Raw genomic sequence first — 27,998 nt, forward strand, 5'->3', positions numbered from 1 at the left:
ATGGCGTCCAAACCACGAGGTGCAGCGCTAATGGAGCAACGACACATGGCTCCACGCAAGGAAGATGATTGCGGTAAAAATATTAAGGCCATTTTAAAGGAGGCCAGCAACCTGCCATTTGTGAATGAACTGCTTGAAATTGGTAACCAATGTAAAAGTCCAGCTGTAACGAGAAAAATGTCATTGAGTGATGTCGGGTGCAAATTGCAATCAGCCAATGTAGCGGGTGAACACCCAACGGTTGTATACAGGGCCAGCGGGCTACCTAATGCTATAGCCTGCGTCCCCGGGACCAGAACGATGTATCATAAAGTGTCCCCACGGCTGACAGAAGTAGACAAGCCACAGATTAAACGATCCCCGGAGAGCAGAGGCACCGGTCGCGATACCCTGCCTCAGATCGGTTTAACATTGTAGGCCCCCGATGGCATGAACCGTCATGGACCAGAAACAGTAAACTGCTTGCGGTCGGCTACCGTCGCCCAGCACCTAGGTGGAAACGGCATAGCCCACAAACCCACTCGCCACCACGGCAATGCCCAAGAGCAAAGGGTCACCCGCAACGGCTCCTCCGATCGGGACCTGGACCAGCCAGGATCCCAAACTAGAGAGTGCTCACAACGGTGCCCTCAAGGAAAGCGAGTCAGCAGTCCCCTGTGAACTGCTAGACAAGACGAGGCAGCCCCACCGTCGCCTAGACGAAACGCTCACTCGCTCAGACCGCTTCCCAGGGAGCAACAGCGACACTGTGCAAACAAAAAGGACTGGGAGGTCACAGACACATCAGCTGTCTTTGGGCCTGCAGACACAAGGAGTAACGGCAAGAGCCCTGAGCTCTGGCAACTCGAGCAAAATGAGCTCACCTCGCCCACAGACCCACTGGCATGGGGCACTGCGCTGCCACCAGACGACCCGGATCTCATCCGGCCGTGCTGGAACTAGACTCTCCTTGTGTACCCATACTGAGATACCTGTACTGATCATGTAAATGTACCACACAAAAAGAAACGCAACTGTAATCCACCCTACAAATGTACCAAAATGTAAATGTAAAACCCATGTGATGAACCTGAATGCAACTTGCATGTAACGGGCCATTAGCATGATCTCTGTGTGGGGCGGGGGGGAGAATGGAGTAGTCATGGACTCACAACAAGAAACCACTGGGACCTCCACTGGCAACAAATCTCACTACCAACCCACCCAAGCTAGAAGCGATCCTCCAATGGTCAACCAGGAAGAGCAAAGCCCAGGTCACCGTCAATGTACAAGTCAACTTGCACTAAAGACTTGGGGAGAAGTGATGTCATGTATGTAGACCATGTATACTAACTGTATAGTCACATAAGGTGTGCCACCAGAGGGCACTGCGATGGGAGACCTGAGGTTCACATGCATAGGTGTGCAGGGCCCAGTATAAAAGGCTGCTCACCATGCTTGTGCCTCACTCTGGAGTTACAATAAATGGGACTAAGGTCACAACAGCTCAAGTACAATACTAGATCTCGTGGAGTCACTCATAAGAGTATTACAGACACAACAGGTGAGACCACACCTGGAGTACTGCATACAGTTTTGGTCTCTGTATTTAAGGAAGGATTTATTTGCATTGGAAGCTGTTCAGAGAAAGTTCACTAGGCTGATTCTGGAGATGAGGGGGTTCACTCATGAAGATAGGTTGAGCAGGTTGGGCCAGTACACATTGGAGTTCAGAAGAATGAGAGGTGATCTTATTGAAACATATAAGATAATGAGGGGGCTTGACAAGGTGGATACAGAGAGGATATTTCTACTCATAGGGAAAATTAAAACGTAGTCCCAGAATAAGTGGCCACCCATTTAAAACTGAGATGAGGAGGAATTTCTTTTCTCCGAGGGTTGTAAATCTATGGAATTCTCTGCCCCAGAGAGCTGTGGAGGCTGGATCATTGAATATATTTAAGGCGGAGATAGACAGATTTTTGAACGATAAGGGAATAAAGGGTTATGGGGAGCGGGCAGGGAAGTGGAGCTGAGTCCATGATCTGATCAGCCGAATGAGTTGATTTGGGAGACTTGGATCTAAAGGTCGCTGGTTGTACCACGGGCATTGACAGGTTTGATGTTGTGAGGGGAGCCTTTCCGGTCCTGATGGAAGTGAAACCACATAGAAACATAAGAAACATAGAAAATAGCTGCAAGAGTAGGCCATTCGGCCCTTCGAGCCTGCACCACCATTCAATATGATCATGGCTGATCATGCAGCGTCAGTACCCCATTCCTGTTTCTCTCCATACCCCTTGATCCCTTTAGCCATAAGGGCCACATCTAACTCCCTTTTGAATATATCTAACAAACTGGCCTCAACAACTCTCTGTGGTAGAGAATTCCACAGGTTCACCACTCTCTGAGTGAAGAAGTTTCTCCTCATCTCGGTCCTAAATGGCTTATCCCTTATCCTTAGTCTGTGTCCCCTGGTTCTGGACTTCCCCAACATCGGGAACATTCTTCCTGCCTCTAACCTGTTCAATCCCTTCAGAATTTAATATGTTTCTATGAGATCCCCTCTCATTCTTCTAAATTCCAGTGAATACAGGCCCAGTCGATCCAATCTTTCTTCATATGTCAGTCCTGCCATCCCGGGAATCAGTCTGGTGAACCTTTGCTGCACTCCCTCAATAGCAAGAATGTCCTTCCTCAGATTAGGAGACCACAACTGCACACAATACTCAAGGTGAGGTCTCACCAAGGCCCTGTACAACTGCAGTAAGACCTCTCTGCTCCTATATTCAAATCCCCTAGCTCTGAAGGCCAACATGCCATTTGCTTTCTGTACTGCCTGCTGTACCTGCATGCCTACCTTCAATAACTGAAGTACCATGACACCCAGGTCTCGTTGCACCTCCCCTTTTCCTAATCTGTCACCATTCACATAATAATCTACCTTCCTGTTTTTGCCCCAAAGTGGATAACCTCACATTTATCCACATTATACTGCATCTGCCATGCATTTGCCCACTCACCTAACCTGTCCAAGTCACCCTGCAGCCTCCTAGGGTCCCCCTCACAGCTCACACTGCCACCCAGCTTAGTGTCATCTGCAAACTTGGAGATATTAAATTCAATTCCTTCATCTAAATCATTGATGTATATTGTAAATAGCTGGGGTCCCAGCACTGAACCCTGCGGCACCCCACTGGTCACTGCCTGCCATTCTGAAAAGGACCCCCACCTAGTCCCCCACTGCTTACAGTGAATGAATACTCTCAGAGCCTTGTCTTAATGTAACGTTCACTGACTGGAAATATCTGGTTGAGAATGTTTTTTTGTTGTATTAACGGAGCGGAGGTACTGCTCGAGTGAAAGGTTTGGATGGGTATAAAGGGGGAAGGGGCGGAGAGATGATGGGAGTGAAAGGGGCAGTGAGTCATTCTCAGTAAATAGAGAATAACGAAGAGAGCAGAATGGGCTGGAAACAAGGAGCAAGTGATGAACAGCCATGGTGATGTTAATAATGCAAAAGTTCAGAGTTCTATTCCATTTTGAGTCCGAGCGATTTATGCTAATTTTATGGTTGTGCCCAGACCACTCCAACCTCTGTCGTCGAGCTACAGTATGCGGACGACGCCTGCGTCTGTGCACACACAGAGGCTGAACTCCAGGACATAGTCGACGTATTTACCGAGGCGTATGAAAGCATGAGCCTTCTACTAAACATTAGTAAGACAAAGATCCTACACCAGCCTGTCCTCACCGCACAGCACTGCCCCCAAACATCAAGATCCACGGCGTGGCCCTGGACAACGTGGACCACTTCTCATATCTCGGGAGCCTCCTATCAACAAGAGCAGGCATTGACGACGAGATCCAACACCTCCTCCAGTGCGTTTGAGGAAGAGAGTGTTTAAAGATCAGTCCCTCAAAACTGTCATCAAGCTCATGGTCTAAGGGCCGTAGTAATACCCGACTTCCTGTATGGCTCAGAGACATGGACCATGTACAGTAGACACCTCAAGTCGCTGGAGAAATACCACCAGCGATGTCTCCGCAAGATCCTGCAAATCCCCTGGGAGGACAGACGCACAAACATCAGCGTCCTCATCCAGGCCAACATCCCCAGCATTGAAGCACTGACCACACTTGATCATCTCCGCTAGGCAGGCCACATAGTTCGCATGCCAGACACGAGACTCACAAAGCAAGCACTCTACTCAGAACTCGTCCACGGCAAATGAGCCAAAGGTGGGCAGAGGAAGCGTTACAAGGACACCCTCAAAGCCTCCCTGATAAAATGCAACATCTCCACTGACACCTGGGAGACCTTGGCCATATACCACCCTAAGTGGAGGAAGTGCATCTGAGAGGGTGCTGAGCTCCTCAAGTATCGTCACCGAGAGCATGCAGAAATCAAGCGCAGGCAGCGGATGGAGCGTGCGGCAAACCAGTCCCACCCACCCTTTTCCTCAACGACTATCTGTCCCACCTGTGATAGAATCTGTGGTTCTCTTATTGGACTGTTCAGCCACCTAAGAACTCATGCTTAGAGTGGAGGCAAGTCTTGCTCGATCCCGAGGGAATGCCTATGATGATACGATGATGTTCATACATCCGAGAATGTTATAACACAGGGGGCCATTTGGCCCATTATGCCGCACTGGCTCTTTTTAAAGCTATCCATATCGTTATATTTCTCGGCTCTTTCGAAAAGCTCTGTAAATGTTTCATTTTGAGTATTTAGCCAATTTCCTTTTAAAAGTTATTAGGTCAGAAATTACGGTAGGAGGCTTCCTGTGTGATCGGACACCTCCTCCTGAAATGTTTTTATCCAAAGTACCTGGTGGTTCCGGAGGAACGAACACTTGCGCTCCAAGGCTGAGATGCATAGCGCAGAGGCCCACGTATCCCGGGAGCACACGTGTATCCTGGGATCACATGGGCCTGGACCACCAATGAACATGGAGTATTCTCATTGATAGGAACGCTGAGTTCCATTTGGACCGAACTCCCAATGAGAATACTGCACAAAACACAGAAACACAACACATAAATACCTCACATGTTTAAAATTAATTGAAAATGTTTTAGAAAAAAATATATTTTTTTGAATTTTTTAATTATGTTTTAATAGGGTTGAAAATAAACTTACCTTAATGTACAGGGTTTTAAATATAAAGCGTAGTGATAACGTTTAATGGTTCTATCTTTTAAAACTCTTACACAGGTAAAAGCATTCCTTACACCTGCTTCTAGGGACATTCACTGGGCAGGAGTTGGCCAAATAGCCCAAGTCTCTACTCACGAAGGCCCTTCACCTGGGGAGGCTCGTGATCTGGTGAAATAAATTTTGATAGATCGCAAGTGCCGGGTGTAAGGGCATGCGCTTCATGCGCCTAAACCCCGAACTCACGGGGCATCTTTGGGCTCGTGCGCACATCGCACCCACCCGGAGAGTCCGCAAGTTATGGCCCAATATTGATTCTGCTTCTGCCGCCCATTCAGGATGGACGTTCCAGATCCCAAGTCGCTGTATGACACAATGGTCCCTTATGTCGCCTCTGGTTCTATTACCAATCAGCTTCAATCTGTGTGCTCTGGTTACTGACACTTATTTACCAAAGCAAAACCCTTCATGATTTTGATCACCTCTGTCAAATCTGCTCTGAACCTTCTCTGCTCGAAGGAGAACAACCCCAGCGTCTCCAGTTGTTCCACATAACTGAAGTTCCTCATCTACCTGCTACCATTTTAGTAAATCTCTTCTGTTCGTTTCTTCCCTCTCATATATAATTACAATGAAAGGAGAGGGAAATAAATACTGAGCAAACTGGATGTCAATGTTTGGAAGGTGCAAAGAACAGAAGATCTGAGTTTTATTATCGATCAGTGAGAGGAATCCCTCACTCGCTCGGGCTTTTGTGGGTCGGGTTACTGTTAAGCTTGGGGATTGAGAGGAAGCTGCGTCATGGTTTGTAGAACAAGATGAGACGCTGGAGCAGAGCCACCAGCTGCTGCTCTGCAGTAACAGATAGAAGAGGGCTTGCGATTGGACCAGCTCACTCAATTGGTAGAGTTTGAGACTTCGTTAGCCAACATTAGCGTCCTCGATCAGGCCAACATCCCCAGCATCGAAGCACTGACCACAATCAACCAGCTCCGTTGGGCAGGCCACATTGTTTGCATGCCCGACACAAGACTACCAAAGCAAGCGCTCTATTCGGAACTCCGACATGGCAAACGATGGGCAGAGGAAACGTTACAGGGACACCCTCAAAGCCTCCCTGATAAAGTGCAACATCCCCACTAACACCTGGGAGACCCTGGCCAAAGACCACCCTAAGTGGAGGAGGTGCATCCGGGAGGGCGCTGAATACCTCGAGTCTCGTCGCCAAGAGCGTGCAGAAACCAAATGCAGGCAGCGGAAGGAGCTTGTGGCAAACCAGTCCCACCCTCCCTTTCCTTCAACCACTGTCTGTCCCACATGTGACAGAGACTGTAATTCCCGTGTTGGACTGTTCAGTCACCTGAGAACTCACTTTTAGAGTGGAAGCAAGTCTTCCTCAATTTCGAGGATTGCCTATGATGATGAGAGTTTGAAACTCTTAATCTCAGGGTCGTGGATTCGAGCTCTATGTCGGGCGGTTGCTTTTGTAAAATATTTATTCTGATTTCACAGTCGATTCACAGCTCTGAATTCCCACAAAGTGTTCAAGGAGTGTTTGACATGAATGCAATTCATCAGCATCAGAAACTCTCTCCATGATTCGGGACTCTTATCTCTCCAGAATCTCATTCCTACACATTGAACTTCATCTCATTTCACTGGCAGCTCGGGGTCAGTGTGCTGTGTAAATGTTATACAAACACTCCAGTATATTTCACTCTGTTTCCAGCCCTGTGAGGTCTCCCCTTGTCTGTCAGCTTTCTGTGTTTATAGACACTAAATGGCCTCCTTCTGCGCTGTAAATTTCTGTGTTTCTATGAAAGGACGACTGATCCTTCAAGAACCAGCAGGATGTGCTCTAGTGGGGTACTGCAAGGTTCTGTACTGGGGCCCCAGCTGTTTACATTGTACATTAATGATTTAAATGAGGGGATTAAATGTAGTATCTCCAAATTTGCGGATGACACTAAGTTGGGTGGCAGTGTGAGCTGCGAGGAGGATGCTATGAGGCTGCAGAGTGACTTGGATAGGTTAGGTGAGTGGGCAAATGCATGGCAGATGAAGTATAATGTGGATAAATGTGAGGTTATCCACTTTGGTGGTAAAAACAGAGAGACAGACTATTATCTGAATGGTGACAGATTAGGAAAAGGGGAGGTGTAATGAGACCTGTGTGTCATGGTACATCAGTCATTAAAGGTTGGCATGCAGGTACAGCAGGCGGTTAAGAAAGCAAATGGCATGTTGGCCTTCATAGCAAGGGCATTTGAGTACAGGGGCAGGGAGGTGTTACTACAGTTGTACAGGGCCTTGGTGAGGCCACACGTGGAGTATTGTGTGAGTTTTGGTCTCCTAACTTGAGGAAGGACATTCTTGCTATTGAGGGAGTGCAGCAAAGGTTCACCAGAATGATTCCCAGGATGGCAGGACTGACATATCAAGAAAGACTGGATCAACTGGGCTTGTATTCACTGGAGTTCAGAAGAATGAGAGGGGATCTCATTGAAACGTTTAAAATTCTGATGGGTTTAGACAGGTTAGATGTAGGAAGAATGTTCCCAATGTTGGAGAAGTCCAGAACCAGGGGTCACAGTCTAAGGATAAGGAGTAAGCCATTTAGAACTGAGATGAGGAGAAACTTCTTCACCCAGAGAGTGGTGAACCTGTGGAATTCTCTACCACAGAAAGTTGTTGAGGCCAATTCACTAAATATATTCAAAAAGGAGTTAGATGTAGTCCTTACTACTAGGGGGATCAAGGGGTATGGCAAGAAAGCAGGAATGGGGTACTGAGGTTGCATGTTCAGCCATGAACTCATTGAATGGTGGTGCAGGCTCGAAGGGCCGAATGGCTACTCCTGCACCTATTTTCTGTGTTTCTATGTTTCTATGCTCTCCCTTTGCATTCCTGATATCTTTTTTAATTGCACCCCTCTCTGCATCTATCTTGTCGTGTCCCCTCATTATCTTACATGTTTCAATAAGATCACCTCTCCTTCTTCTGAACAGGCCCAACCTGTTCAACCTCTGCATCTCAGAAATCAAGTTAGTGAACCTTCTCTGAACTGTCTCCAATGCAAGTATATCCCTCCTGAAATACGGAGACCAAAACTGTACAAATGTAGCAATAATGCCATTTGCCTTCCTGATTAATTGCTGTACCTGCATATTATTTGTTTGTGTTTCATGCACAAGGACCCCCAAGTTCCTCTGTACTGCAGCACTTTGTAATTTTTCTCCATCTAAATAATAATTTCCTTTTCTATTTTTTCTGCCAAAAAGGATAACCTGACACGTTCCCACATTATATTCCATCTGCCAAATTTTTGCCCACTCACTGAGCCTGTCTATATCCCTTTTCAGATGTTTTGTGTCCTCCTCACAACTTGCTTTCCCACCCATCTGTGTAACATCAGCAAACTTGGTTACATTACACTCGGTCCCTTCATCCAAGTCATTAATATAGATTGTAAATATTTGAGTATCCAGCACCGATCCCTGCGGCACTCCACTAGTTACTGTTTGCCAATCGGAAAATGACCCATTTATCCCAACGCTCTGTTTTCTGTTAGTTAACCAGTCCTCTATCCATGCTAATATATTACCCCCAACCCCGTGACCTTTTATGTGGTATTTAGGGTTTTCCCTGATTTTACTTGCCAATATTCTTTCATGCTGTCTCTTTGCTTTCCTGATATCATTTTTATTTACAGCTCTGCACTTTTTATAATCCTTAGTTTAAATTGTACTTCCAATTCCTGATTCCAAATACTTAACATAAATTTCAACAGCAGTGGTCCCAGCACCGATCCGTGTGTAACGCCACTTCCCACCTTTTGCCAGTCGGAATAGCGAGATAGTGAGAAAGACACAGAAAATGGAACAACAAATAGAATTGGAGAAAACCCAAGCGAGAAAAGATTGTGTACATCCGACTATTTGTGCTTCAATCTCTCTGGCTTGGAAGAGTTTTAATATTTTCACTTTAAGCACGTTGAACAGGGCACGGAAAATCTATTTGAAGGTAAAAAATGTAAAAATGGATTAAAACTAAATAATGATTTTCACTAGTAAATCCCCCAAGCAGACTCGTCAGTTGCAGTCCAGCTGATATAGAGCAGGATCACTTTGCTCGGACATATCTGTTGTGTTCAGCAGCATCTGGTTTGGTTGCAAAGACCCCTGTAACAGTGTAACCATTAAGAGTCGCCACAATTAATGGCCGTGCAGGGTAACCAATATTACCGTTTGTGTAAAATCAAAACCAATAATATTAGTGTAGGTTCACTACCAGTAACGTTAGAGTAGACTGACCACCAGTAACATTAAATTAGTGTCACCACCAGAAAAAATAGAAAAGCAGATTATAATTTAAATGGAGAAAAATTGCAAAATGCTGCAGTACAGAGGGACCTGGGAGTCCTTGTGCATGAAACACAGAAAGTTAGTATGCAGGTACAGCAAGTAATCAGGAAGGCAAATAGAATGTTAGCCTTTATTGCAAGGGGGATAGAGTATAAAAGCAGAGAAGTCCTGCTACAGCTCTCCAGAGTATTGGTGAGACCACACCTACAGTTCTGTGCACAGTTTTGGTCTCCGTATTTCAGAAACGATATACTTGCATTGGAGGCTGTTCAGAGAAGGTTCATTAGGTTTATTCCGGAGATTAGGAGGTTTGACTTATGAAGATAGGTTGAGTAGCTTAGGCCCATTACTCATTGGCGTTCAGAAGAATGAGAAGTGATCTTATCGACACATATAAGATAATGATGGATGCAGAGAGTATATTTCCACATGAGGGAAACTAAAACTAGAGGACATAGTCTCAGAATAAGGGGCCACAGTTTAAAACTGAGATGAAGAGGAATTTCTTCTCTCAGAGGGTTGTAAATCTGTGGAATTCTCTGCCCCACAGAGCTATGGAGGCTGGGTCATTGAATATATTTCAGGTGGAGATAGACAGATTTTTGAGTGATAAGGGAGTGAAGGATTATGGGGAGCAGGCAGGGAAGTGAAGCTGAGACCATGATCTTAGTAAATGGAGAGCAGGCTCGAGGAGCCAAATGGCATAATCCTGCTCCTATTTCTTGTTTTCTTGTGTATTGTTAGCTGAGAATGACCACCAGTAATGTTAACGTAGAGTCACCTCTGTTACTGTTAAAGCAGAGTCATCACTAAAAATGTTAGAGTAGAGTCACAACCAGTAATGTTAGAGTAGTGTCACCACCGGTAATGTTAGAGTTGGGTCACCACCGGTAATGTTAGAGTAGTGTCACCACCAGTAATGTTAGAGTAGGGTCACCACCGGTAATGTTAGAGTAGTGTCACCACCAGTAATGTTAGAGTAGGGTCGCCATGGGTAATGTTAGAGTAGTGTCACCACCGGTAATGTTAGAGTAGTGTCACCACCGGTAATGTTAGAGTAGGGTCACCACCAGTAATGTTAGAGTAGGGTCACCACCGGTAATGTTAGAGTAGTGTCACCACCAGTAATGTTAGAGTAGGGTCGCCATGGGTAATGTTAGAGTAGGGTCGCCATGGGTAATGTTAGAGTAGGGTCGCCATGGGTAATGTTAGAGTAGGGTCGCCATGGGTAATGTTAGAGTAGGTTCATCACCAGTAATGTTAGAGTTGTGTCACCGCCAGTAATGTTAGAGTAGTGCCACCGCCAGTAATGTTAGAGTAGGGTCACCACCAGTAATGTTAGAGTAGGGTCACAACCAGTAATGTTCGAGTAGGGTCACCATCAATAATGTTAGAGTAGGGTCACCACCAGTAATGTTAGAGTAGGGTCACAACCACTATTGTGAGAGTAGTGTCGCCACCAGTAATGTTAGAGTAGGGTCACCACCAGTAATGTTAGAGTAGGGTCACCACCAGTAATGTTAGAGTAGGGTCACAACCACTATTGTGAGAGTAGTGTCGCCACCAGTAATGTTAGAGTAGGGTCACCACCAGTAATGTTCGAGTAGGGTCACCATCAATAATGTTAGAGTAGGGTCACCACCAGTAATGTTAGAGTAGGGTCACAACCAGTAATGTTAGAGAAGTGTCACCACCAGTAATGTTCGAGTTGGGTCACCACCAGTAATATTAGAGTAGGGTCATCACCAGTAATGTTAGAGTGGGGTCACCACAGGTAATATGAGAGTAGGGTCACCACCGGTAAAGTTAGAGTAGGGTCACCACCGGTAATGTGAGAGTAGGGTCACCACCGGTAATGTTAGATTTGTGTCACCACCGGTAATGTTAGAGTAGGGTCACCACCGGTAATGTTAGAGTAGGGTCACCACCAGTAATGTTAGATTAGGGTCACCACCGGTAATGTTAGAATAGTGCCACCACCAGTAATGTTAGAGTAGGATCACCACCGGTAATGTTCGAGTCGTGTCACCACCAGTAATGTTAGAGTAGGGTCACCACCGGTAATGTTACAGTAAGGGCACCACCAGTAATGTTAAAGTAGGGTCACCACCAGTAATGTTAGAGTAGGGTCACCACCGATAATGTTCGAGTGGGGTCACCACTGGTAATGTTAGAGTAGGGTCACCACTGGTAATGTTCGAGTAGGGTCACCACCGGTAAAGTTTGAGTAGGGTCACCACCGGTAAAGTTAGAGTAGGGTCACCACCGGTAATGTGAGAGAAGGGTCACCGCCGGTAATGTTGGAGTCGGATCACCACCGGTAATGTTAGAGTAGGGTCATCACCAATAATGTGAGAGAAGGGTCACCGCCGGTAATGTTGGAGTCGGATCACCACCGGTAAAGTTAGAGTAGGGTCACCACCGGTCATGTGAGAGTAGGGTCACCACCAGTAATGTTACAGTAGGGTCACCACCGATAATGTTCGAGCAGTGTCACCACCAGTAATGTTAGTCTAGGGTCACCACCAGTAATGTTAGAACATGATCACCACCAGTAATGTTCGAGCAGTGTCACCACCAGTAATATTAGAGTGGGGTTACCACCAGTAATGTTAGAGTTGGGTCATCACCGGTAATGTTAGAGTTGGGTCATCACCAGTAATGTTGGAGTTGGGTCATCACCAGTAATGTTAGAGTAAGGTCACCACCGGTAATGTGAGAGTAGGGTCACCACCGGTAATGTTAGAGTAGGGTCACCACCGGTAATGTTAGAGTATGGTCACCACCGGTAATGTTAGAGTAGTGTCACCAGCGGTAATGTTGGAATAGGGTCACTACCGGTAATGTTAGAGTCGTGTCACCATCGGTAATGTAAGAGTAGTGCCATCACCAGTAATGTGAGAGTAGGATCACCACCGGTAATGTTCGAGTCGTGTCACCACCGGTAATGTTAGAGTAAGGTCACCATCGGTATTGTTCGAGTAGGGTCACTACCGGTAATGTTACAGTCAGGTCACCACCAGTAATGTTAGAGTAGGGTCACCACCAGTAATGTTAGAGTAGTGTCACCACCAGTAATGTTAGAGTAGGGTCACCACCAGTAATGTTCGAGTCGGGTCACCACCAGTAATTTTAGAGTAGGGTCACCACAGGTAATGTTCGAGTCGGGTCACCACCAGTAATGTTAGAGTAGAGTCACCACCAGTAATGTTAGAGTAGGGTCACCACCGGTAATGTTCGAGTAGGGTCACCACCGGTAATGTTCGAGTCGGGTCACCACCAGTAATGTTAGAGTAGGGTCACCACCGGTAATGTTAGAGTAGGGTCACCACCAGTAATGTTAGAGTAGGGTCACCACCAGTAATGTTAGAGTAGGGTCACCACCGGTAATGTGAGAGTTGGGTCACCACCGGTAATGTTAGAGTAGGGTCACCACCAGTAATGTTAGAGTAGGGTCACCACCGGTAATGTGAGAGTTGGGTCACCACCAGTAATGTTTAGAATCTGGTCACCACCAGTAATGTTCGAGTAGTGTCACCACCAGTAATATTAGTGTAGGGTCACCACCAGTAATGTTAGAGTAGTGTCAGTGTCACCACCGGTAATGTGAGAGTAGGGTCACCACCGGTAATGTGAGAGTAGGGTCACCACCAGTAATGTTAGAGTAGAGTCACCACTGGTAATGTTCGAGTAGGGTCACCACTGGTAAAGTTAGAGTAGGGTCACCACCGGTAAAGTTAGAGTTGGGTCACCACCGGTAAAGTTAGAGTAGGGTCACCACCGGTAATGTTCGTGTAGGGTCATGACCGGTAATGTTAGTGTAGTGTCACCACCGGTAATGTTACAGTCGAGTCACCACCAGTAATGTTACAGTCGAGTCACCACCAGTAATGTTAGAGTAGAGTCACCAACAGCAATGTTCGAGTAGTGTCACCACCGGTAATGTTAGAGTCGGGTCAACACCAGTAATGTTACAGTAGTGTCACCACCAGTAATGTTAGAGTAGGGTCACCACCAGTAATGTTAGAGTAGGGTCACCACCGGTAATGTTAGAGTAGTGTCACCACCACTAATGTTAGAGTAGGGACACCACCGGTAATGTTAGAGTAGGGTCATCACCAGTAATGTATGGAATCTGGTCACCAGCAGTAATGTTAGAGTAGTGTCACCACCGGTAAAGTTAGAGTAGGGTCACCACCAGTAATGTTGGAGTAGGGTCACCACCAGTAATGTTAGAGGAGAGTCACCACCGGTAAAGTTAGAGTAGGGTCACCACCAGTAATGTTGGAGTAGTGTCACCACCAGTAATGTTAGAGTAGTGTCACCACCAGTAATCTTCGAGTAAGGTCATCACCAGTAATGATTAGAGTAGGGTCGCCACCAGTAATGTTAGAGTAGGGTCACCATCAGTCAAGTTAGAGTAGTGTCACCACCAGTAATGTTAGAGTAGTGTCACCACCAGTAATGTTAGAGTCAGGTCACCACCAGTAATGTTAGAGTATGGTCACCACCAGTAACGTTAGAGTAGAGTCACCACCAGTAATGTTAGAGTAGAGTCACGACCGGTAATGTTAAAGTAGTGTCACCACCAGTAATGTTAGAGGAGGGTCACCATCAGTCATGTTTGAGTAGGGTCACCGCCGGTAATGTTGGAGTCGGATCACCACCGGTAATGTTAGAGTAGGGTCATCACCAATAATGTGAGAGAAGGGTCACCGCCGGTAATGTTGGAGTCGGATCACCACCGGTAAAGTTAGAGTAGGGTCACCACCGGTAATGTTAGAGTATGGTCACCACCGGTAATGTGAGAGTAGGGTCACCACCGGTAATGTTAGAGTAGGGTCACCACCGGTAATGTTAGAGTATGGTCACCACCGGTAATGTTAGAGTAGGGTCACCATCGGTAATTTTAGAGTAGTGTCACCAGCGGTAATGTTGGAATAGGGTCACTACCGGTAATGTTAGAGTCGTGTCACCATCGGTAATGTGAGAGTAGTGCCACCACCAGTAATGTTAGAGTAGGATCACCACCGGTAATGTTCGAGTCGTGTCATCACCGGTAATGTTAGAGTAAGGTCACCATCGGTAATGTTCGAGTAGGGTCACCACCGGTAATGTTACAAGCAGGTCACCACCAGTAATGTTAGAGTAGGGTCACCACCGGTAATGTTCGAGTAGGGCCACCACAGGTAATGTTCGAGTCGGGTCACCACCAGTAATGTTGCAGTCAGGTCACTACCAGTAATGTTAGAGAAGGGTCACCACCAGTAATTTTAGAGTAGGGTCACCACCGGTAATGTTAGAGTAGGGTCACCACCGGTAATGTTCGAGTAGGGTCACCACCGGTAATGTTCGAGTCGGGTCACCACCAGTAATGTTAGAGTAGGGTCACCACCGGTAATGTTAGAGTAGGGTCACCACCAGTAATGTTAGAGTAGGGTCACCACCGGTAATGTTAGAGTAGGGTCACCACCGGTAATTTTAGAGTAGAGTCACCACCAGTAATGTTAGAGTAGGGTCACCACCGGTAATGTTCGAGTAGGGTCACCACCAGTAATGTTCGAGTCGGGTCACCACCAGTAATGTTAGAGTAGGGTCACCACCGGTAATGGTAGAGTAGGGTCACCACCAGTAATGTTAGAGTAGGGTCACCACCAGTAATGTTAGAGTAGGGTCACCACCGGTAATGTTAGAGTAGGGTCACCACCGGTAATGTGAGAGTTGGGTCACCACCTGTAATGTTTAGAAATTGGTCACCACCAGTAATGTTCGAGTAGTGTCACCACCAGTAATATTAGTGTAGGGTCACCACCAGTAATGTTAGAGTAGTGTCAGTGTCACCACCGGTAATGTGAGAGTAGGGTCACCACCGGTAATGTGAGAGTAGGGTCACCACCAGTAATGTTAGAGTAGGGTCACCACTGGTAATGTTCGAGTAGGGTCACCACCGGTAAAGTTAGAGTAGGGTCACCACCGGTAAAGTTAGAGTTGGGTCACCACCGGTAAAGTTAGAGTAGGGTCACCACCGGTAAAGTTAGAGTTGGGTCACCACCGGTAAAGTTAGAGTAGGGTCACCACCGGTAAAGTTAGAGTTGGGTCACCACCGGTAAAGTTAGAGTAGGGTCACCACCGGTAAAGTTAGAGTAGGGTCACCACCGGTAAAGTTAGAGTAGGGTCACCACCGGTAATGTTAGAGTGGGGTCACCACCAGTAATGTTAGAGTCGAGTCACCACCAGTAATGTTAGAGTAGAGTCACCACCAGTAATGTTCGAGTAGTGTCACCACCGGTAATGTTAGAGTCGGGTCAACACCAGTAATGTTACAGTAGTGTCACCACCAGTAATGTTAGAGTAGGGTCACCGCCAGTAATGTTAAAGTAGGGTCACGACCGGTAATGTTAGAGTAGGGTCACCACCGGTAATGTTGGAGTAGTGTCACCACCAGTAATGTTAGAGTAGTGTCACCACCAGTAATGTTGGAGTAGTGTCACCACCAGTAATGTTAGAGTAGTGTCACCACCAGTAATGTTAGAGTAGGGTCATCACCAGTAATGTATGGAATCTGGTCACCACCAGTAATGTTAGAGTAGAGTCACCACCGGTAAAGTTAGAGTCGGGTCACCACCAGTAATGTTAGAGTAGTGTCACCACCAGTAATGTTAGAGTAGAGTCACCACCAGTAATGATTAGAGTAGGGTCACCACCAGTAATGTTGGAGTAGTGTCACCACCAGTAATGTTAGAGTAGTGTCACCACCAGTAATGTTAGAGTAAGGTCATCACCAGTAATGATTAGAGTAGGGTCGCCACCAGTAATGTTAGAGTAGGGTCACCATCAGTCAAGTTAGAGTAGTGTCACCACCAGTAATGTTAGAGTAGTGTCACCACCAGTAATGTTAGTCTAGGGTCACCACCAGTAATGTTAGAGTAGTGTCACCACCAGTAATGTTAGAGTCAGGTCACCACCAGTAATGTTAGAGTATGGTCACCACCAGTAATGTTAGCGTAGAGTCACGACCGGTAATGTTAAAGTAGTGTCACCACCAGTAATGTTAGAGGAGGGTCACCGTCAGTCAAGTTCGAGTCGGGTCACCACCAGTAATGTTAGAGGAGGGTCACCACCGGTAATGTGAGAGAAGGGTCACCGCCGGTAATGTTGGAGTCGGATCACCACCGGTAATGTTAGAGTAGGGTCATCACCAATAATGTGAGAGAAGGGTCACCGCCGGTAATGTTGGAGTCGAATCACCACCGGTAAAGTTAGAGTAGGGTCACCACCGGTCATGTGAGAGTAGGGTCACCACCAGTAATGTTACAGTAGGGTCACCACCGATAATGTTCGAGCAGTGTCACCACCAGTAATGTTAGTCTCGGGTCACCACCAGTAATGTTAGAATATGATCACCACCAGTAATGTTCGAGCAGTGTCACCACCAGTAATATTAGAGTGGGGTCACCACCAGTAATGTTAGAGTTGGGTCATCACCAGTAATGTTAGAGTTGGGTCATCACCAGTAATGTGAGAGTAGCGTCACCACCGGTAATGTTAGAGTAGGGTCACCACCGGTAATGTTAGAGTAGTGTCACCAGCGGTAATGTTGGAATAGGGTCACTACCGGTAATGTTAGAGTCGTGTCACCATCGGTAATGTGAGAGTAGTGCCACCACCAGTAATGTTAGAGTAGGATCACCACCGGTAATGTTCAAGTCGTGTCACCACCGGTAATGTTAGAGTAAGGTCACCATCGGTAATGTTCGAGTAGGGTCACCACCGGTAATGTTACAGTCAGGTCACCACCAGTAATGTTAGAATAGGGTCACCACCGGTAATGTTCGAGTAGGGTCACCACAGGTAATGTTCGTGTCGGGTCACCACCGGTAATGTTACAGTCAGGTCACCACCAGTAATGTTAGAGTAGGGTCACCACCAGTAACGTTAGAGTAGTGTCACCACCAGTAATGTTAGAGTAGGGTCACCACCGGTAATGTTCGAGTAGGGTCACCACAGGTAATGTTCGAGTCGGGTCACCACCAGTAATGTTAGAGTAGAGTCACCACCAGTCATGTTTGAGTAGTGTCACCACAGGTAATGTTAGAGTCGGGTCAACACCAGTCATGTTAGAGTAGGGTCACCGCCGGTAATGTTAGAGTAGGGTCACCACCACTAATGTTCAAGTCGGGTCACCACCAGTAATGTTAGAGTAGGGTCACCACCGGTAATGTGAGAGTAGGGTCACCACCAGTAATGTGAGAGTAGGGTCACCACTGGTAATGTTCGAGTAGGGTCACCACCGGTAAACTTAGAGTAGGGTCACCACCGGTAATGTTAGAGTAGAGTCACCACCGGTAAAGTTAGAGTAGGGTCATCACTGGTAATGTTAGAGTCGAGTCACCACCGGTAATGTTAGAGTAGAGTCACCACCGGTAATGTTCATGTCGGGTCATGACCGGTAATGTTAGAGTGGGGTCACCACCAGTAATGTTAGAGTAGGGTCACAACCAGTATTGTTAGAGTAGTGTCACCACCAGTAATGTTAGAGTAGTGTCACCACAGGTAATGTTAGAGTAGTGTCACCACAGGTAATGTTCGAGTTGGGTCATCACCAGTCGTGTTAGAGTAGGGTCACCGCCGGTAATGTTAGAGTAGGGTCACCACCACTAATGTTCAAGTCGGGTCACCACCAGTAATGTTAGAGTAGGGTCACCACCAGTAATGTTAGAATAGGTTCACCACCGGTAATATTAGAATAGGTTCACCACCGGTAATGTTAGAATAGGGTCACCACCGGTAATGTTCGTGTCGGGTCACCACCAGTAATGTTAGAATAGGTTCACCACCGGTAATGTTATACTAGTGTCACCACCAGTAATGTTAGAGTAGTGTCACCACCGGTAATGTTCGAGTAGGTTCACCACCGGTAATGTTATACTAGTGTCACCACCAGTAATGTTAGAGTAGGGTCACCACCAGTAATGTTAGAGTAGTGTCACCACCAGTAATGTTAGAGTAGTGTCACCACCGGTAATGTTAGAATAGGGTCACCACCGGTAATGTTCGTGTCGGGTCACCACCAGTAATGTTAGAATAGGTTCACCACCGGTAATGTTATACTAGTGTCACCACCAGTAATGTTAGAGTAGGGTCACCACCAGTAATGTTTGAGTAGGGTCATCACCAGTAATGTTAGAGTAGTGTCACCACCAGTAATGTTAGAGTAGTGTCACCACCGGTAATGTTCGAGTAGGTTCACCACCGGTAATGTTATACTAGTGTCACCACCAGTAATGTTAGAGTAGGGTCACCACCAGTAATGTTCGAGTAGGGTCATCACCAGTAATGTTAGAGTAGTGTCACCACCAGTAATGTTAGAGTAGGATCACCACCAGTAATGTGAGAGTCGGGTCACCACCGGTAATGTTAGAGTAGGGTCCCCACCAGTAATGTTAGAGTAGTGTCACCACCAGTAATGTTAGAGTAGGGTCACCACCAGTAATGTTCGTATTGGGTCTTTTGACCGAAATACATTATTTCCCCATTGGCTTTCCAGGAACACTGGAGATTGAAAATCTTTCCTTGTTTGTTAAGTGACTGTAACTAATGCCAATTGTTATGCAAGCGCATTTTCTCACCGAGGTACCGATTGTTCTATAAAGCGAGGTCATGTACGGATCTCAGATGTGCTTGCGAGGGGACCTTAAAGCCGGATCCAATTTACACCTTCTTCTAAAAAATGGAACTGGAGCTGTGTACAACATCTGTATAAATTACACAATTGGTTCATGCTAAATTCGTCATGTGATGCGTTCTGTTTGTTCAAATTTAAAGCTTGACACAAGCCATTGTGTAAATATGAATCGTTTGGAATAACTCGCAGCAGAGACTCCATTTGCGTGAGCCCCGGCACGGTGGCCCATAAGGAAGCTTCTCACACTGAAATACAATGGCTGATTACCGGGAAATTTGCTACCCACTTATTGTAATCATCGGTGTCCCGGGTAAGTTTTTGCAAACCCTTTGCATGGAGCGATGTTCGATAGTATTATTGCTTTTGGGGGCTGCTGGCTGATGAGGCAGTTTATTGTAAAGTTTATTATAAAGTTGCCTCTTCAATTTCCGTGTGGTGTTCACTGTGCCCACCAGCTGCAGACTTCTCGGTACCTGGGACGTACATTTAAGCAGCAGCCTAATCGCGAATCCGATCGCTCCATAACCTACCATTACATTTGTTGCTTGTCAAGCACCAGACAGACAGGATGGCGGCTCCCTGGTGATCTAATTTATCATCACCACTGAACCCCCAGCAGTCTGCAAATTCGATCCGGGACTGGTGTTATATCACCAATGTATGCCTTTGCACTCCTCATATCCATCTCCAAAATGCACTGCGCTTATCTGAGTCAGTTCCAACAATCTGTGTCCAATAAATGCGCCACAATCAGACTTGCATTCTTCCAAATGCTGCTGGTGGTGAACAGGTGCAGTCGGAATAGAAATTTTAAACGAATGGTTTCCTTCATAATCATGTTACATTTTAACACATAACAATAGTCTATTTTGGCTTCAATGTGAAATCGCTTTGCCCCTATCCTGCATCCATTGTCGACAATTCAGACTGACACGGGCGGGCGGGTGAAGGGGCTTATGATGGTGTGCGGATCATTTCTGCCGTAATGTTGCGTCTCTGTTCATTATTATTTCCTCATGTTTTAAGTTTCTGATCTAATTCGAACCGATTTCTCCGACTTTATTCAGATCTGCCTCTGTTATGCTCTGCACGGTCGTAGTTCCCATTGTGGACAGATCCCCACGCCATTTTCGGTCATCTGCAACCTTTTCACTATCAAACAGTTTTCTATATTTTCCAAAGTATCTGTCGTCACTTAGTTGGTAGCACTCGCGCCTCTGACCGAGAAGGTTTAATCCAGGCCGGCACTCCAGTGCAGTACTGAGGGACTGCTGCACTGGCAGAGGGGCAGTTCTGACGGAGCATTGCACTGTCGGAGGGACTGTACTAAGGGACTGTACTGAGGAAGCGCCGCACTGTCGGAGGGGCAATATTGAGGGAATGCTGCACTGTCGGAGGGCAATACTGAGAGAATCGCACTGTCGGACGGGCAATACTGAGGGAATGCCACACTGTCGGAGGGGCAGTACTGAGGGAATGCTGCACTGTTGGAGAGACAGTACTGAGGTAGCTTTGCAATGTCGGAGGGGAAATTCTGAGGGAATGCCACACTGTTGGAGGAGCAGTACTGAGGGAGTGCTGCACTGTCGGAGGGGCAGTACTGAGAGAGTGCCGCACTGTCGGAGGGGCAGTACTAAGGGAGCGCTGCACTGTCAGAGGGGTAGCATTGAGGGAGCGCTGCACTGTTGGAGGGGCCATCATTCGGATACAAACAGTAAAGTGCGGCTCCGTGTCCTATCTCAGGTGGATGGAAAAGTTCCCTTGGCAAGGTTTCGCAAAAGAACAGGGGTGTCCTGGCCAATATTTGTCTCTCAACCAAGATCACTCAAACAAATTATCTGGTCATTATCCCACTGCTGTTTGAAAGATCTTGGCTGTTCTGTTTCCTACATTACAACTGTCAAGTTGTAAAATGTGGCCATTAAGCGCTTTGGGGTACCGTGAGGTCCGTCGAAGGCGCTTTTTAAAAGCAGTTATTTTTGTATTTTCTAACTTGTTTGTTATTTAAAAATCGCTCAGGTATTAAAGTGTAATTTTCTCCATGAGATGCAATAAACAAACCTGTTAGTTCCTCGCAAATTGCGGTTTGATTGTTATTTTGTGGTTTAACATAATGCTCCCGTTTCTGCCGCTCTTTATTGCAGTGAACCTGTTGGCGATCCCCATCCTGTGCAGAGGAAAGTGCGGCCTCTCCAAATGTGTCACTCGCTACCTGGTGGCCATGGCAGCAGCGGATCTAATGGTACTGTTTATTGAGGTCCTGTTGTACCAGATGAATGAGACCTATGGAATATTGCCGTTCCTGGAGTACGCTCCCCTGTGCCTTGTCCATTACGCGCTGTGTCATGTTGTGCTGGACTGCTCGGTGTGGCTCACGGTCGCGTTCACTTTCGATCGCTTTGTGGCCATTTGCTGCCCGAAGCTGAAGTTGAAATTTTGCACCCCGAAAATTTCAGCTGCAGTTATTGTCACAATATGTCTGCTTTTCTGTTTAAAGAACATCCATTTTTATTTCCTGTATATGGATTCATCAACTTCTTACGTGCGCGGGGATCTGATGTGTTGGGGGAAACTGGCCCTCCCCATGACGGGGGCCTTTGAGGAGTTTTACTGGTTGGACCGTGTGTTGAACCCTCTGCTGCCTTTCTGTCTCATTCTGCTCCTGAATGCTCTGACTGTCAGGCAGATTATAGCGGCCAGTCGAGTCCGCAGGGGGCTCAGGGGCCGGAGTAATGGTGAGAATCAAAGAGACCCCGAGATGGAGAGCCGGAGACAATCTATCATTCTACTCTTCACCCTGTCGGGCAGTTTTATTCTGTGTTGGATGACAACGACTGTGGTCTTCATCCTCAGCCGATATCTTTACACAGACCTGGAAACGGCTATCCGGCTTTTTCAGGCACAAGATGTTGGGACTGTGGTTCAGCTTTTCAGCTGCTGCACGAACACCTTCATTTATGGGGTGACCCAGACGAAATTCAGAGAGCAGTTGAAGCTTACGGTGGCGTACCCTGTTATTCTGCTTGCTCAATTAGTTAGGTAATCTGTACCGCACAGATCAATGTATAAGTTCATGTTCTAGTTTTACAACAGAGCAGAGATGTTCGCTGAACTAGACTGCACCTACTGGCGAGCATCACCCGCTGGATGTGAGAGCACTCCTCCTCTCCAATGCTCCAAATGTTTCCCTTCACTGCTTCAGGGTACTTGCCTGTATTATAATCTATTTATAGTTAGACATGAGTTCCAAATTACCCGAGTTTGGTTCATGCAGCAAAGAGTAATATCAACCTACTGCCCTTACATGCACGTATGATATGGTCATAAATCTTTCACTTGTAATACATGTTCGAGGACAAGGAAACACGGAAAAGTCATTAGTGCATTTCATTAAATCTTCTCAATTATATAAATAAACACATACCCTTAAATGCAGCGAATAAGAGATTTAGATGCCGTTAATAACATAGCCTTAGCAAGAATAGGCTCAACTTCCCAAGCACCTCTAGTGTTGTATACTTTATATGATTCTTCCGAAACCGCAAAATGTACCAATTCAAATCTTCGCCTCTTCACCAAGTTATATCTCCATCTGATTTCCAGATCCTCAGTTGTTTGTCTAATATGAGATTTTGGATCTTAATGTTTCTCTATCAGTTAACCCTTTCTGAACCGGATTTTTACACACCCTTCCGATACATTGCAAGTGATTGCCTTTGAGATCAATGGTTCCTCATAGTCTTCGTTGTTCTCAATGATTACCGTAATTACTTCATCCCCACCCTTTCTGACAGTTCTTTATTGAAACCAGTGACTCTCTTTGTTGTGATGTAACATCCCCTATTTGTCTATTTATTCCTCAAACCACCCCTTTAATTGCTTGGGCACAGTTTCATCGTGTTCCCACAATGTCTCAGTATCATTCCACCGACATCTCTTTCGATAATCGTCTACAATTTCTCTCAGCATTACATTATACAAATCTACATCACTTTATTGCATATATCAGAGGCAACGATACAGACGAAACATTTAACAGTGTACGAATAGTTTGGAATCGGAATTCACGATACAAAGCATTTCATGTATATGGGTCACGAGAAGTCCAGAGATCGGGACACTGAGGCCGCCTTTCTCGCCAATCTCCCAGTTCATAGTTATCTCTGAATCTACCTCAGCTTCGGTCCCCAGTCTGCACAATTACTCAGCAGCACAGCGACGAGCAGGGGCTGTTTGGCCCACTTGAGTTACGTATTTGCGTTCTGAGGCAGCTCACCTGTGCAATTGTTTCCAAGGTCACTTGGAGCAAGGCTAGCTTTTTCAGGGAGGAAGGATTGTAATGTGCACAGGGAGACAATTCCCAATGTGGTTCTTTCCGCTGAAGCAACCACCATTGAAACTTTCTGGAAAACCATGGTCACCTGTAATAAAAGGCAGAGAATACCCAGTGGCTCTTCTGGTGAGACAGGAATGTCACCATGGGAATGTCCAAAATAAATCTTGACGCTCAAAGAAATATATATTTTCAAGTGTTCTTCTTCTGTAATCTTGATGTGAATGTTGCAGGCGCTGGTCTCCCCGTCAGACTATGCACCCATTGGCTCCTGAGCCAACAGAACGGGGCCTTCTCTCCTGAATAGTGTCTAATGATGGAGACAGTAGGAACTTGACTCTTCAATGTGACATTAGATATCTTTGTTCAAAGATGTTTAATTAAAATCTCAACTAGTCATTACAAAGTTGATGATGTTTTAAGAGGGGAATAGATCCTTCGAAGCAACAATTCCTTCCTGGTGTTTACCTCCCGCAAATACTTCCATTCCCCTTACCCGCCCTGTCTGAACATCCCATCAGCCTATTATTATGCATCACTCTATCCATTTTAAGATTGAATATTGAACAAATTTCTGCCTCTGTTAAAATTCTACAGCCTCACAACTCTCCATGTAACGACATGTCTCACACACTCAGTTCTATTTAATCTGTTTTTCTATTGTAAGAAATCTTAAACCCCAAAGAAATTACGTTATAAAAGAAATAATTATTTTATAAAAGAAATACTTGTGCCAGCTCAGCAGACACGGAGAGCTAAGGTCACAGCAAAACAAGACAGAAAAACAGATCTTCGAGGCTTGGCTATGGCGATAAAGGATTTAGCACGGAGCCTTAAAGATAAACAAGCTGTCTCTTGAAAGGGCAACAAGACATTAAGACAGAGATAAGGAAGAAAATGACGCCGTAAGTACACTTTCCCCCAGAACTGGACTATAGGATGGGTAAAAGGTGATTGACCCAGGTATCCACAAGCCCATCGAAACAAAGTATAACAATGGGTGACCGAGAGGCAGAAACAGGCAGTCAGGGGCGGAGGCTTGCTCAGGGTGGATAAATACTGGCTGAATAGCCTAACACCTCCTACAGCTCGAGAAACAACCCAACAGGGGTGACCGACACTGCAGGCGGCAGGGATCCACCAATCCGAGATCCCCGCTCTGCCTCACCATGCGTCTGTCTGTCCATCCGTCCATCTGGTCGCTTCGCTCCGTGTGGTCCGCTCTCACTGTCACGGGTCGTATATCTACACCAATCTTAACCGTATGTAGTATCTGATTATGCTTTAAAACGTTAGTTCTTTAATAAAATACCTTACAAATCCCAAGATCCTTTTGGCATATGTATGTGACCTGGGATCCCAAACATACACTATGTCGATAGTTCTTGATCCCTGGGCTAATGGAAGCAGTCTGCTTATATCGATCCTGGTCCGCACCCTCTGACCTTATCTCACCTGGGCATGACTCGCCGGAAGATAACCGTCTGGTATCAGTACACAATCTAGTGAAAATCAGGGACGTGTAGATAAGATAATCAGTTTATAGCTTTCTCTTGGATTTGGTGGTTTCCTTGCTGGTACTGACAATGCTTGAGAGCTTGGCGATAGCCCGCAACGTCAGGGCCCTGCAGGGATACGAGATTGTAATCAAATACTTCCACACTTTATAAGAAGGAAGTCCTGACATTTATAAGTTGTGGAAGACAAAGGAGGATTCCGGGAATTGTCGGATCCTAGGCAAATACGGGCTTGAGGCAGGGCTAGAGAGGTGCTGACAACTCTCACCGTGATTTTACCAAACGCATTAACGGGACAGTATAACTCTTTAATGATACCATATACAGAGCTGCAGAAGATACAGTCATTCTACTGATTCTTGCTTGGTGCTGGTTACCGTTTTAATCACTGCCACCAATCCGGGTCAATGTCATAGAATCAAAGAAAGTTACAGCACAGAAAGAGGCCATTTCAGCCCATCGTTTCCGTGCCGGCCGACCAAGAGACTACCCAGCCTAATCCCACTTTCCAGCTCTCGGTCTGTAACCCTGTAGGTTACGGCACTTTAAGTGCAAATCGAAGTATTTTTTAATGTGGTGAAGGTTTCTGCCTCTACCACCCTTTCAGGCAGTGAGTTCCAGACCCCCACCGCCCTCTGGGTGAAGACATTTCCCCTCATATCTCCTCTAAACCTCCCCCCCGCTCCCACAATTACTTTAAATCTATGCCCCCTGGTTGTTGACCCCGTGCTGACTGTCCCTGATTAATCCGTGTATTTACAGATGAATAGTTATCCTGTCCCTTAGGATTATTTCCAATAATTTTCCCACCACCGAGGTTAGGCTGTAATCACTCAGTCTATCTATTTCTCCCTTTTTAAACAAAAATATAACATTAGCAGTCCTCCAGTCCTCTGGCACCACACCTGTAGCCAGAGAGGATTAGACAATGATGGGCAGAGCCTCTGCTATTACCTCTGTTGCTTTTCCTAACAGCCTGGGATACATTACACCCGGGCCTGGGGATTTATCCACTTTCAAAGCTGCTAAGCCCCTTAATTCTTCCTCTCTCATAATTGTTTATCTCATCTAATATTTCACAGTCCTCCTCCCTCATTGCAAAGTCTGCATTGTCCCTCTCTTTTGTGAAAAAAGATGCTAAGTATTCATTAAGAATCATACCTGCATCTTCTGCCTCCACACATGGATTTCCGTTATGGTCTCTAATAGGACCCACTCTTTCTCTCGTTATCATCTTGCTCTGAACATATTTATAAAACATCTTTTGGTTTTCCCTGATTTTACTTGCCAACATTCTTTCATGCTCTCTCTTTGCTTCCTGATGTCTTTTTTTAATTGCACTTTATATACTCGTCTCGAGCTTCTGCAATATTAAGTTCTTGATATCTGTCACAAGCTTCCCTTTTTTGCTTTATCTTACATTATACATCCCTTGACATCCAGGGGGCTCTAGATTTGTTAGCACCACCCTTTTTTTAAGAGAACCTACTTGCTCTGTACCCTCAGCATCTCCTCCTAGAATGCCTCCCACTGCTCTGACACTGATTTACCATCAAGTAACCATTTCTAGTCCACTTTGGCCAAAACCTATCTCAGCTTAATAAAATTGGCTTTACCCCAATTGATAACTTTTATTCCTGGTCCACGTTTGTCCTTTTCCATAACTACCCTAAATCTTGCTGAACTATGGTCACCAGCACCAATATGCTCTCCCACTGATACCCCTTCCATCTGCCCCTCTTCATTCCCCCAAAACTAAGTCCAGAACAGCCCCCTCCCTTGTTGGGCTGGTTACATACTGGCTAAAGAAGTTCTCCTGAATGCATTTTAGGAATTCCGCACTCTCTGTACCATTCACACTACTTTTTTCCAGGTAATATTAGGGTAGTTGAAATCCCCTACTATTACAACTCTATAGTTTTTGTACGCCGTAGCAATTTGCCCACATATGTCAAATCGTTTGGAATCAAGGATCTCATGAAGAAATTCTTACGCAATACAAGATCAGTAACAGTCAGTAAATTATAGTTAAAATATTTAATTTGTAGCTTTCTGTTGGTGATGGTTGTCTCCTTTTTATACTCAGCAATGAGAAGAATATTTGTGATAGCTTGGTCACTATACGAAACATCAGGACCATGCAGGATGAGAGTCAAATCAAACACCTCCACCCTCTTTTTTAGGTAGATAGCCCAAAATGACCAGAATGAGTGAATATTGGATACCTCGTGCTGTATGATCTTGTGATGTCACTGTGCCTACAGAAGTGGTGTGATGCACGAGGAGGCAGCAGCATACGATATACATGATGCAGGTGCACTGAACAACAGATGCATGTCATGGTCAGTAACGCCTACATCACCATTACATGAAATCGTTAATGTGGCTCGAGTGATTGAGAACATGTGTAAAACCAATGGGCAGAGCTCTGCGAAATAGAATAGGTTGAGTAGATATAAGATGAGACATTGTTAATGATGGCCTTAAATACTCTAACGTCAACAGAGTGGCATTGTAAGGAAAGAGCTAATCAGACTGTCCTGAGGCCTGTGAATGTTATATTGTATGGGTTTCTTTTTTATATTTTAATAATGTTAAGCAGGGAAGTACAAGTCAATGTAAAGTAGCAATGGGCTGATGGGCCAGGGTTGACACTGCAGCAATTGTCATTTCAGGATGACGTAATAAGACATTTAATTTAAGAGATGCCATCCCACAGTGATTCTTATATGACAGTGAACATTGATCGTTGATAATGTGTGGGTCTGTGTTAGACCTGAGAAACAAAACAGCTGGACGACATCTTCAGTTTTAATTGGCATTAATGATACAGAGACAAAGCATGGCATATAATTCAAGGTTTCATTTGGTGTAATTGCAATTATATGGATCAAGAGTGAAACTATCGACAAGTTCATGAACCAAGTTTATGAAGCTTGTTATCCCAATAGAGGATAAA

General features: G+C 45.7%; 1 protein-coding gene across 1 annotated transcript; it reads left to right on the forward strand.

Moving 5' to 3' along the window:
- LOC139242583 (probable G-protein coupled receptor 139) lies at positions 1-27,478 on the forward strand. The gene is made up of 3 exons (XM_070870430.1): positions 1-142; positions 21,334-22,228; positions 27,304-27,478. Exons 1-3 carry the CDS (start codon positions 1-3, stop codon positions 27,476-27,478), a joined length of 1,212 nt encoding a protein of 403 aa, XP_070726531.1.
- The last annotated feature ends 520 nt before the right edge of the window (positions 27,479-27,998 follow it).

This window comes from Pristiophorus japonicus, unplaced genomic scaffold, assembly GCF_044704955.1.
Source record: "Pristiophorus japonicus isolate sPriJap1 unplaced genomic scaffold, sPriJap1.hap1 HAP1_SCAFFOLD_138, whole genome shotgun sequence".
NCBI lineage: Eukaryota > Metazoa > Chordata > Chondrichthyes > Pristiophoridae > Pristiophorus > Pristiophorus japonicus.

Excerpts from the sequence above, each read along its gene's own strand:
- LOC139242583 (XM_070870430.1), top strand. The coding sequence starts at position 1 with ATGGCGTCCAAACCACGAGGTGCAGCGCTAATGGAGCAACGACACATG. Across the intron at positions 143-21,333 it reads GAATGAACTGCTTGAAATTG|TGAACCTGTTGGCGATCCCC; the intron begins GTAACCAATGTA and ends TCTTTATTGCAG. Across the intron at positions 22,229-27,303 it reads CTGCTTGCTCAATTAGTTAG|AAGTGGTGTGATGCACGAGG; the intron begins GTAATCTGTACC and ends CTGTGCCTACAG.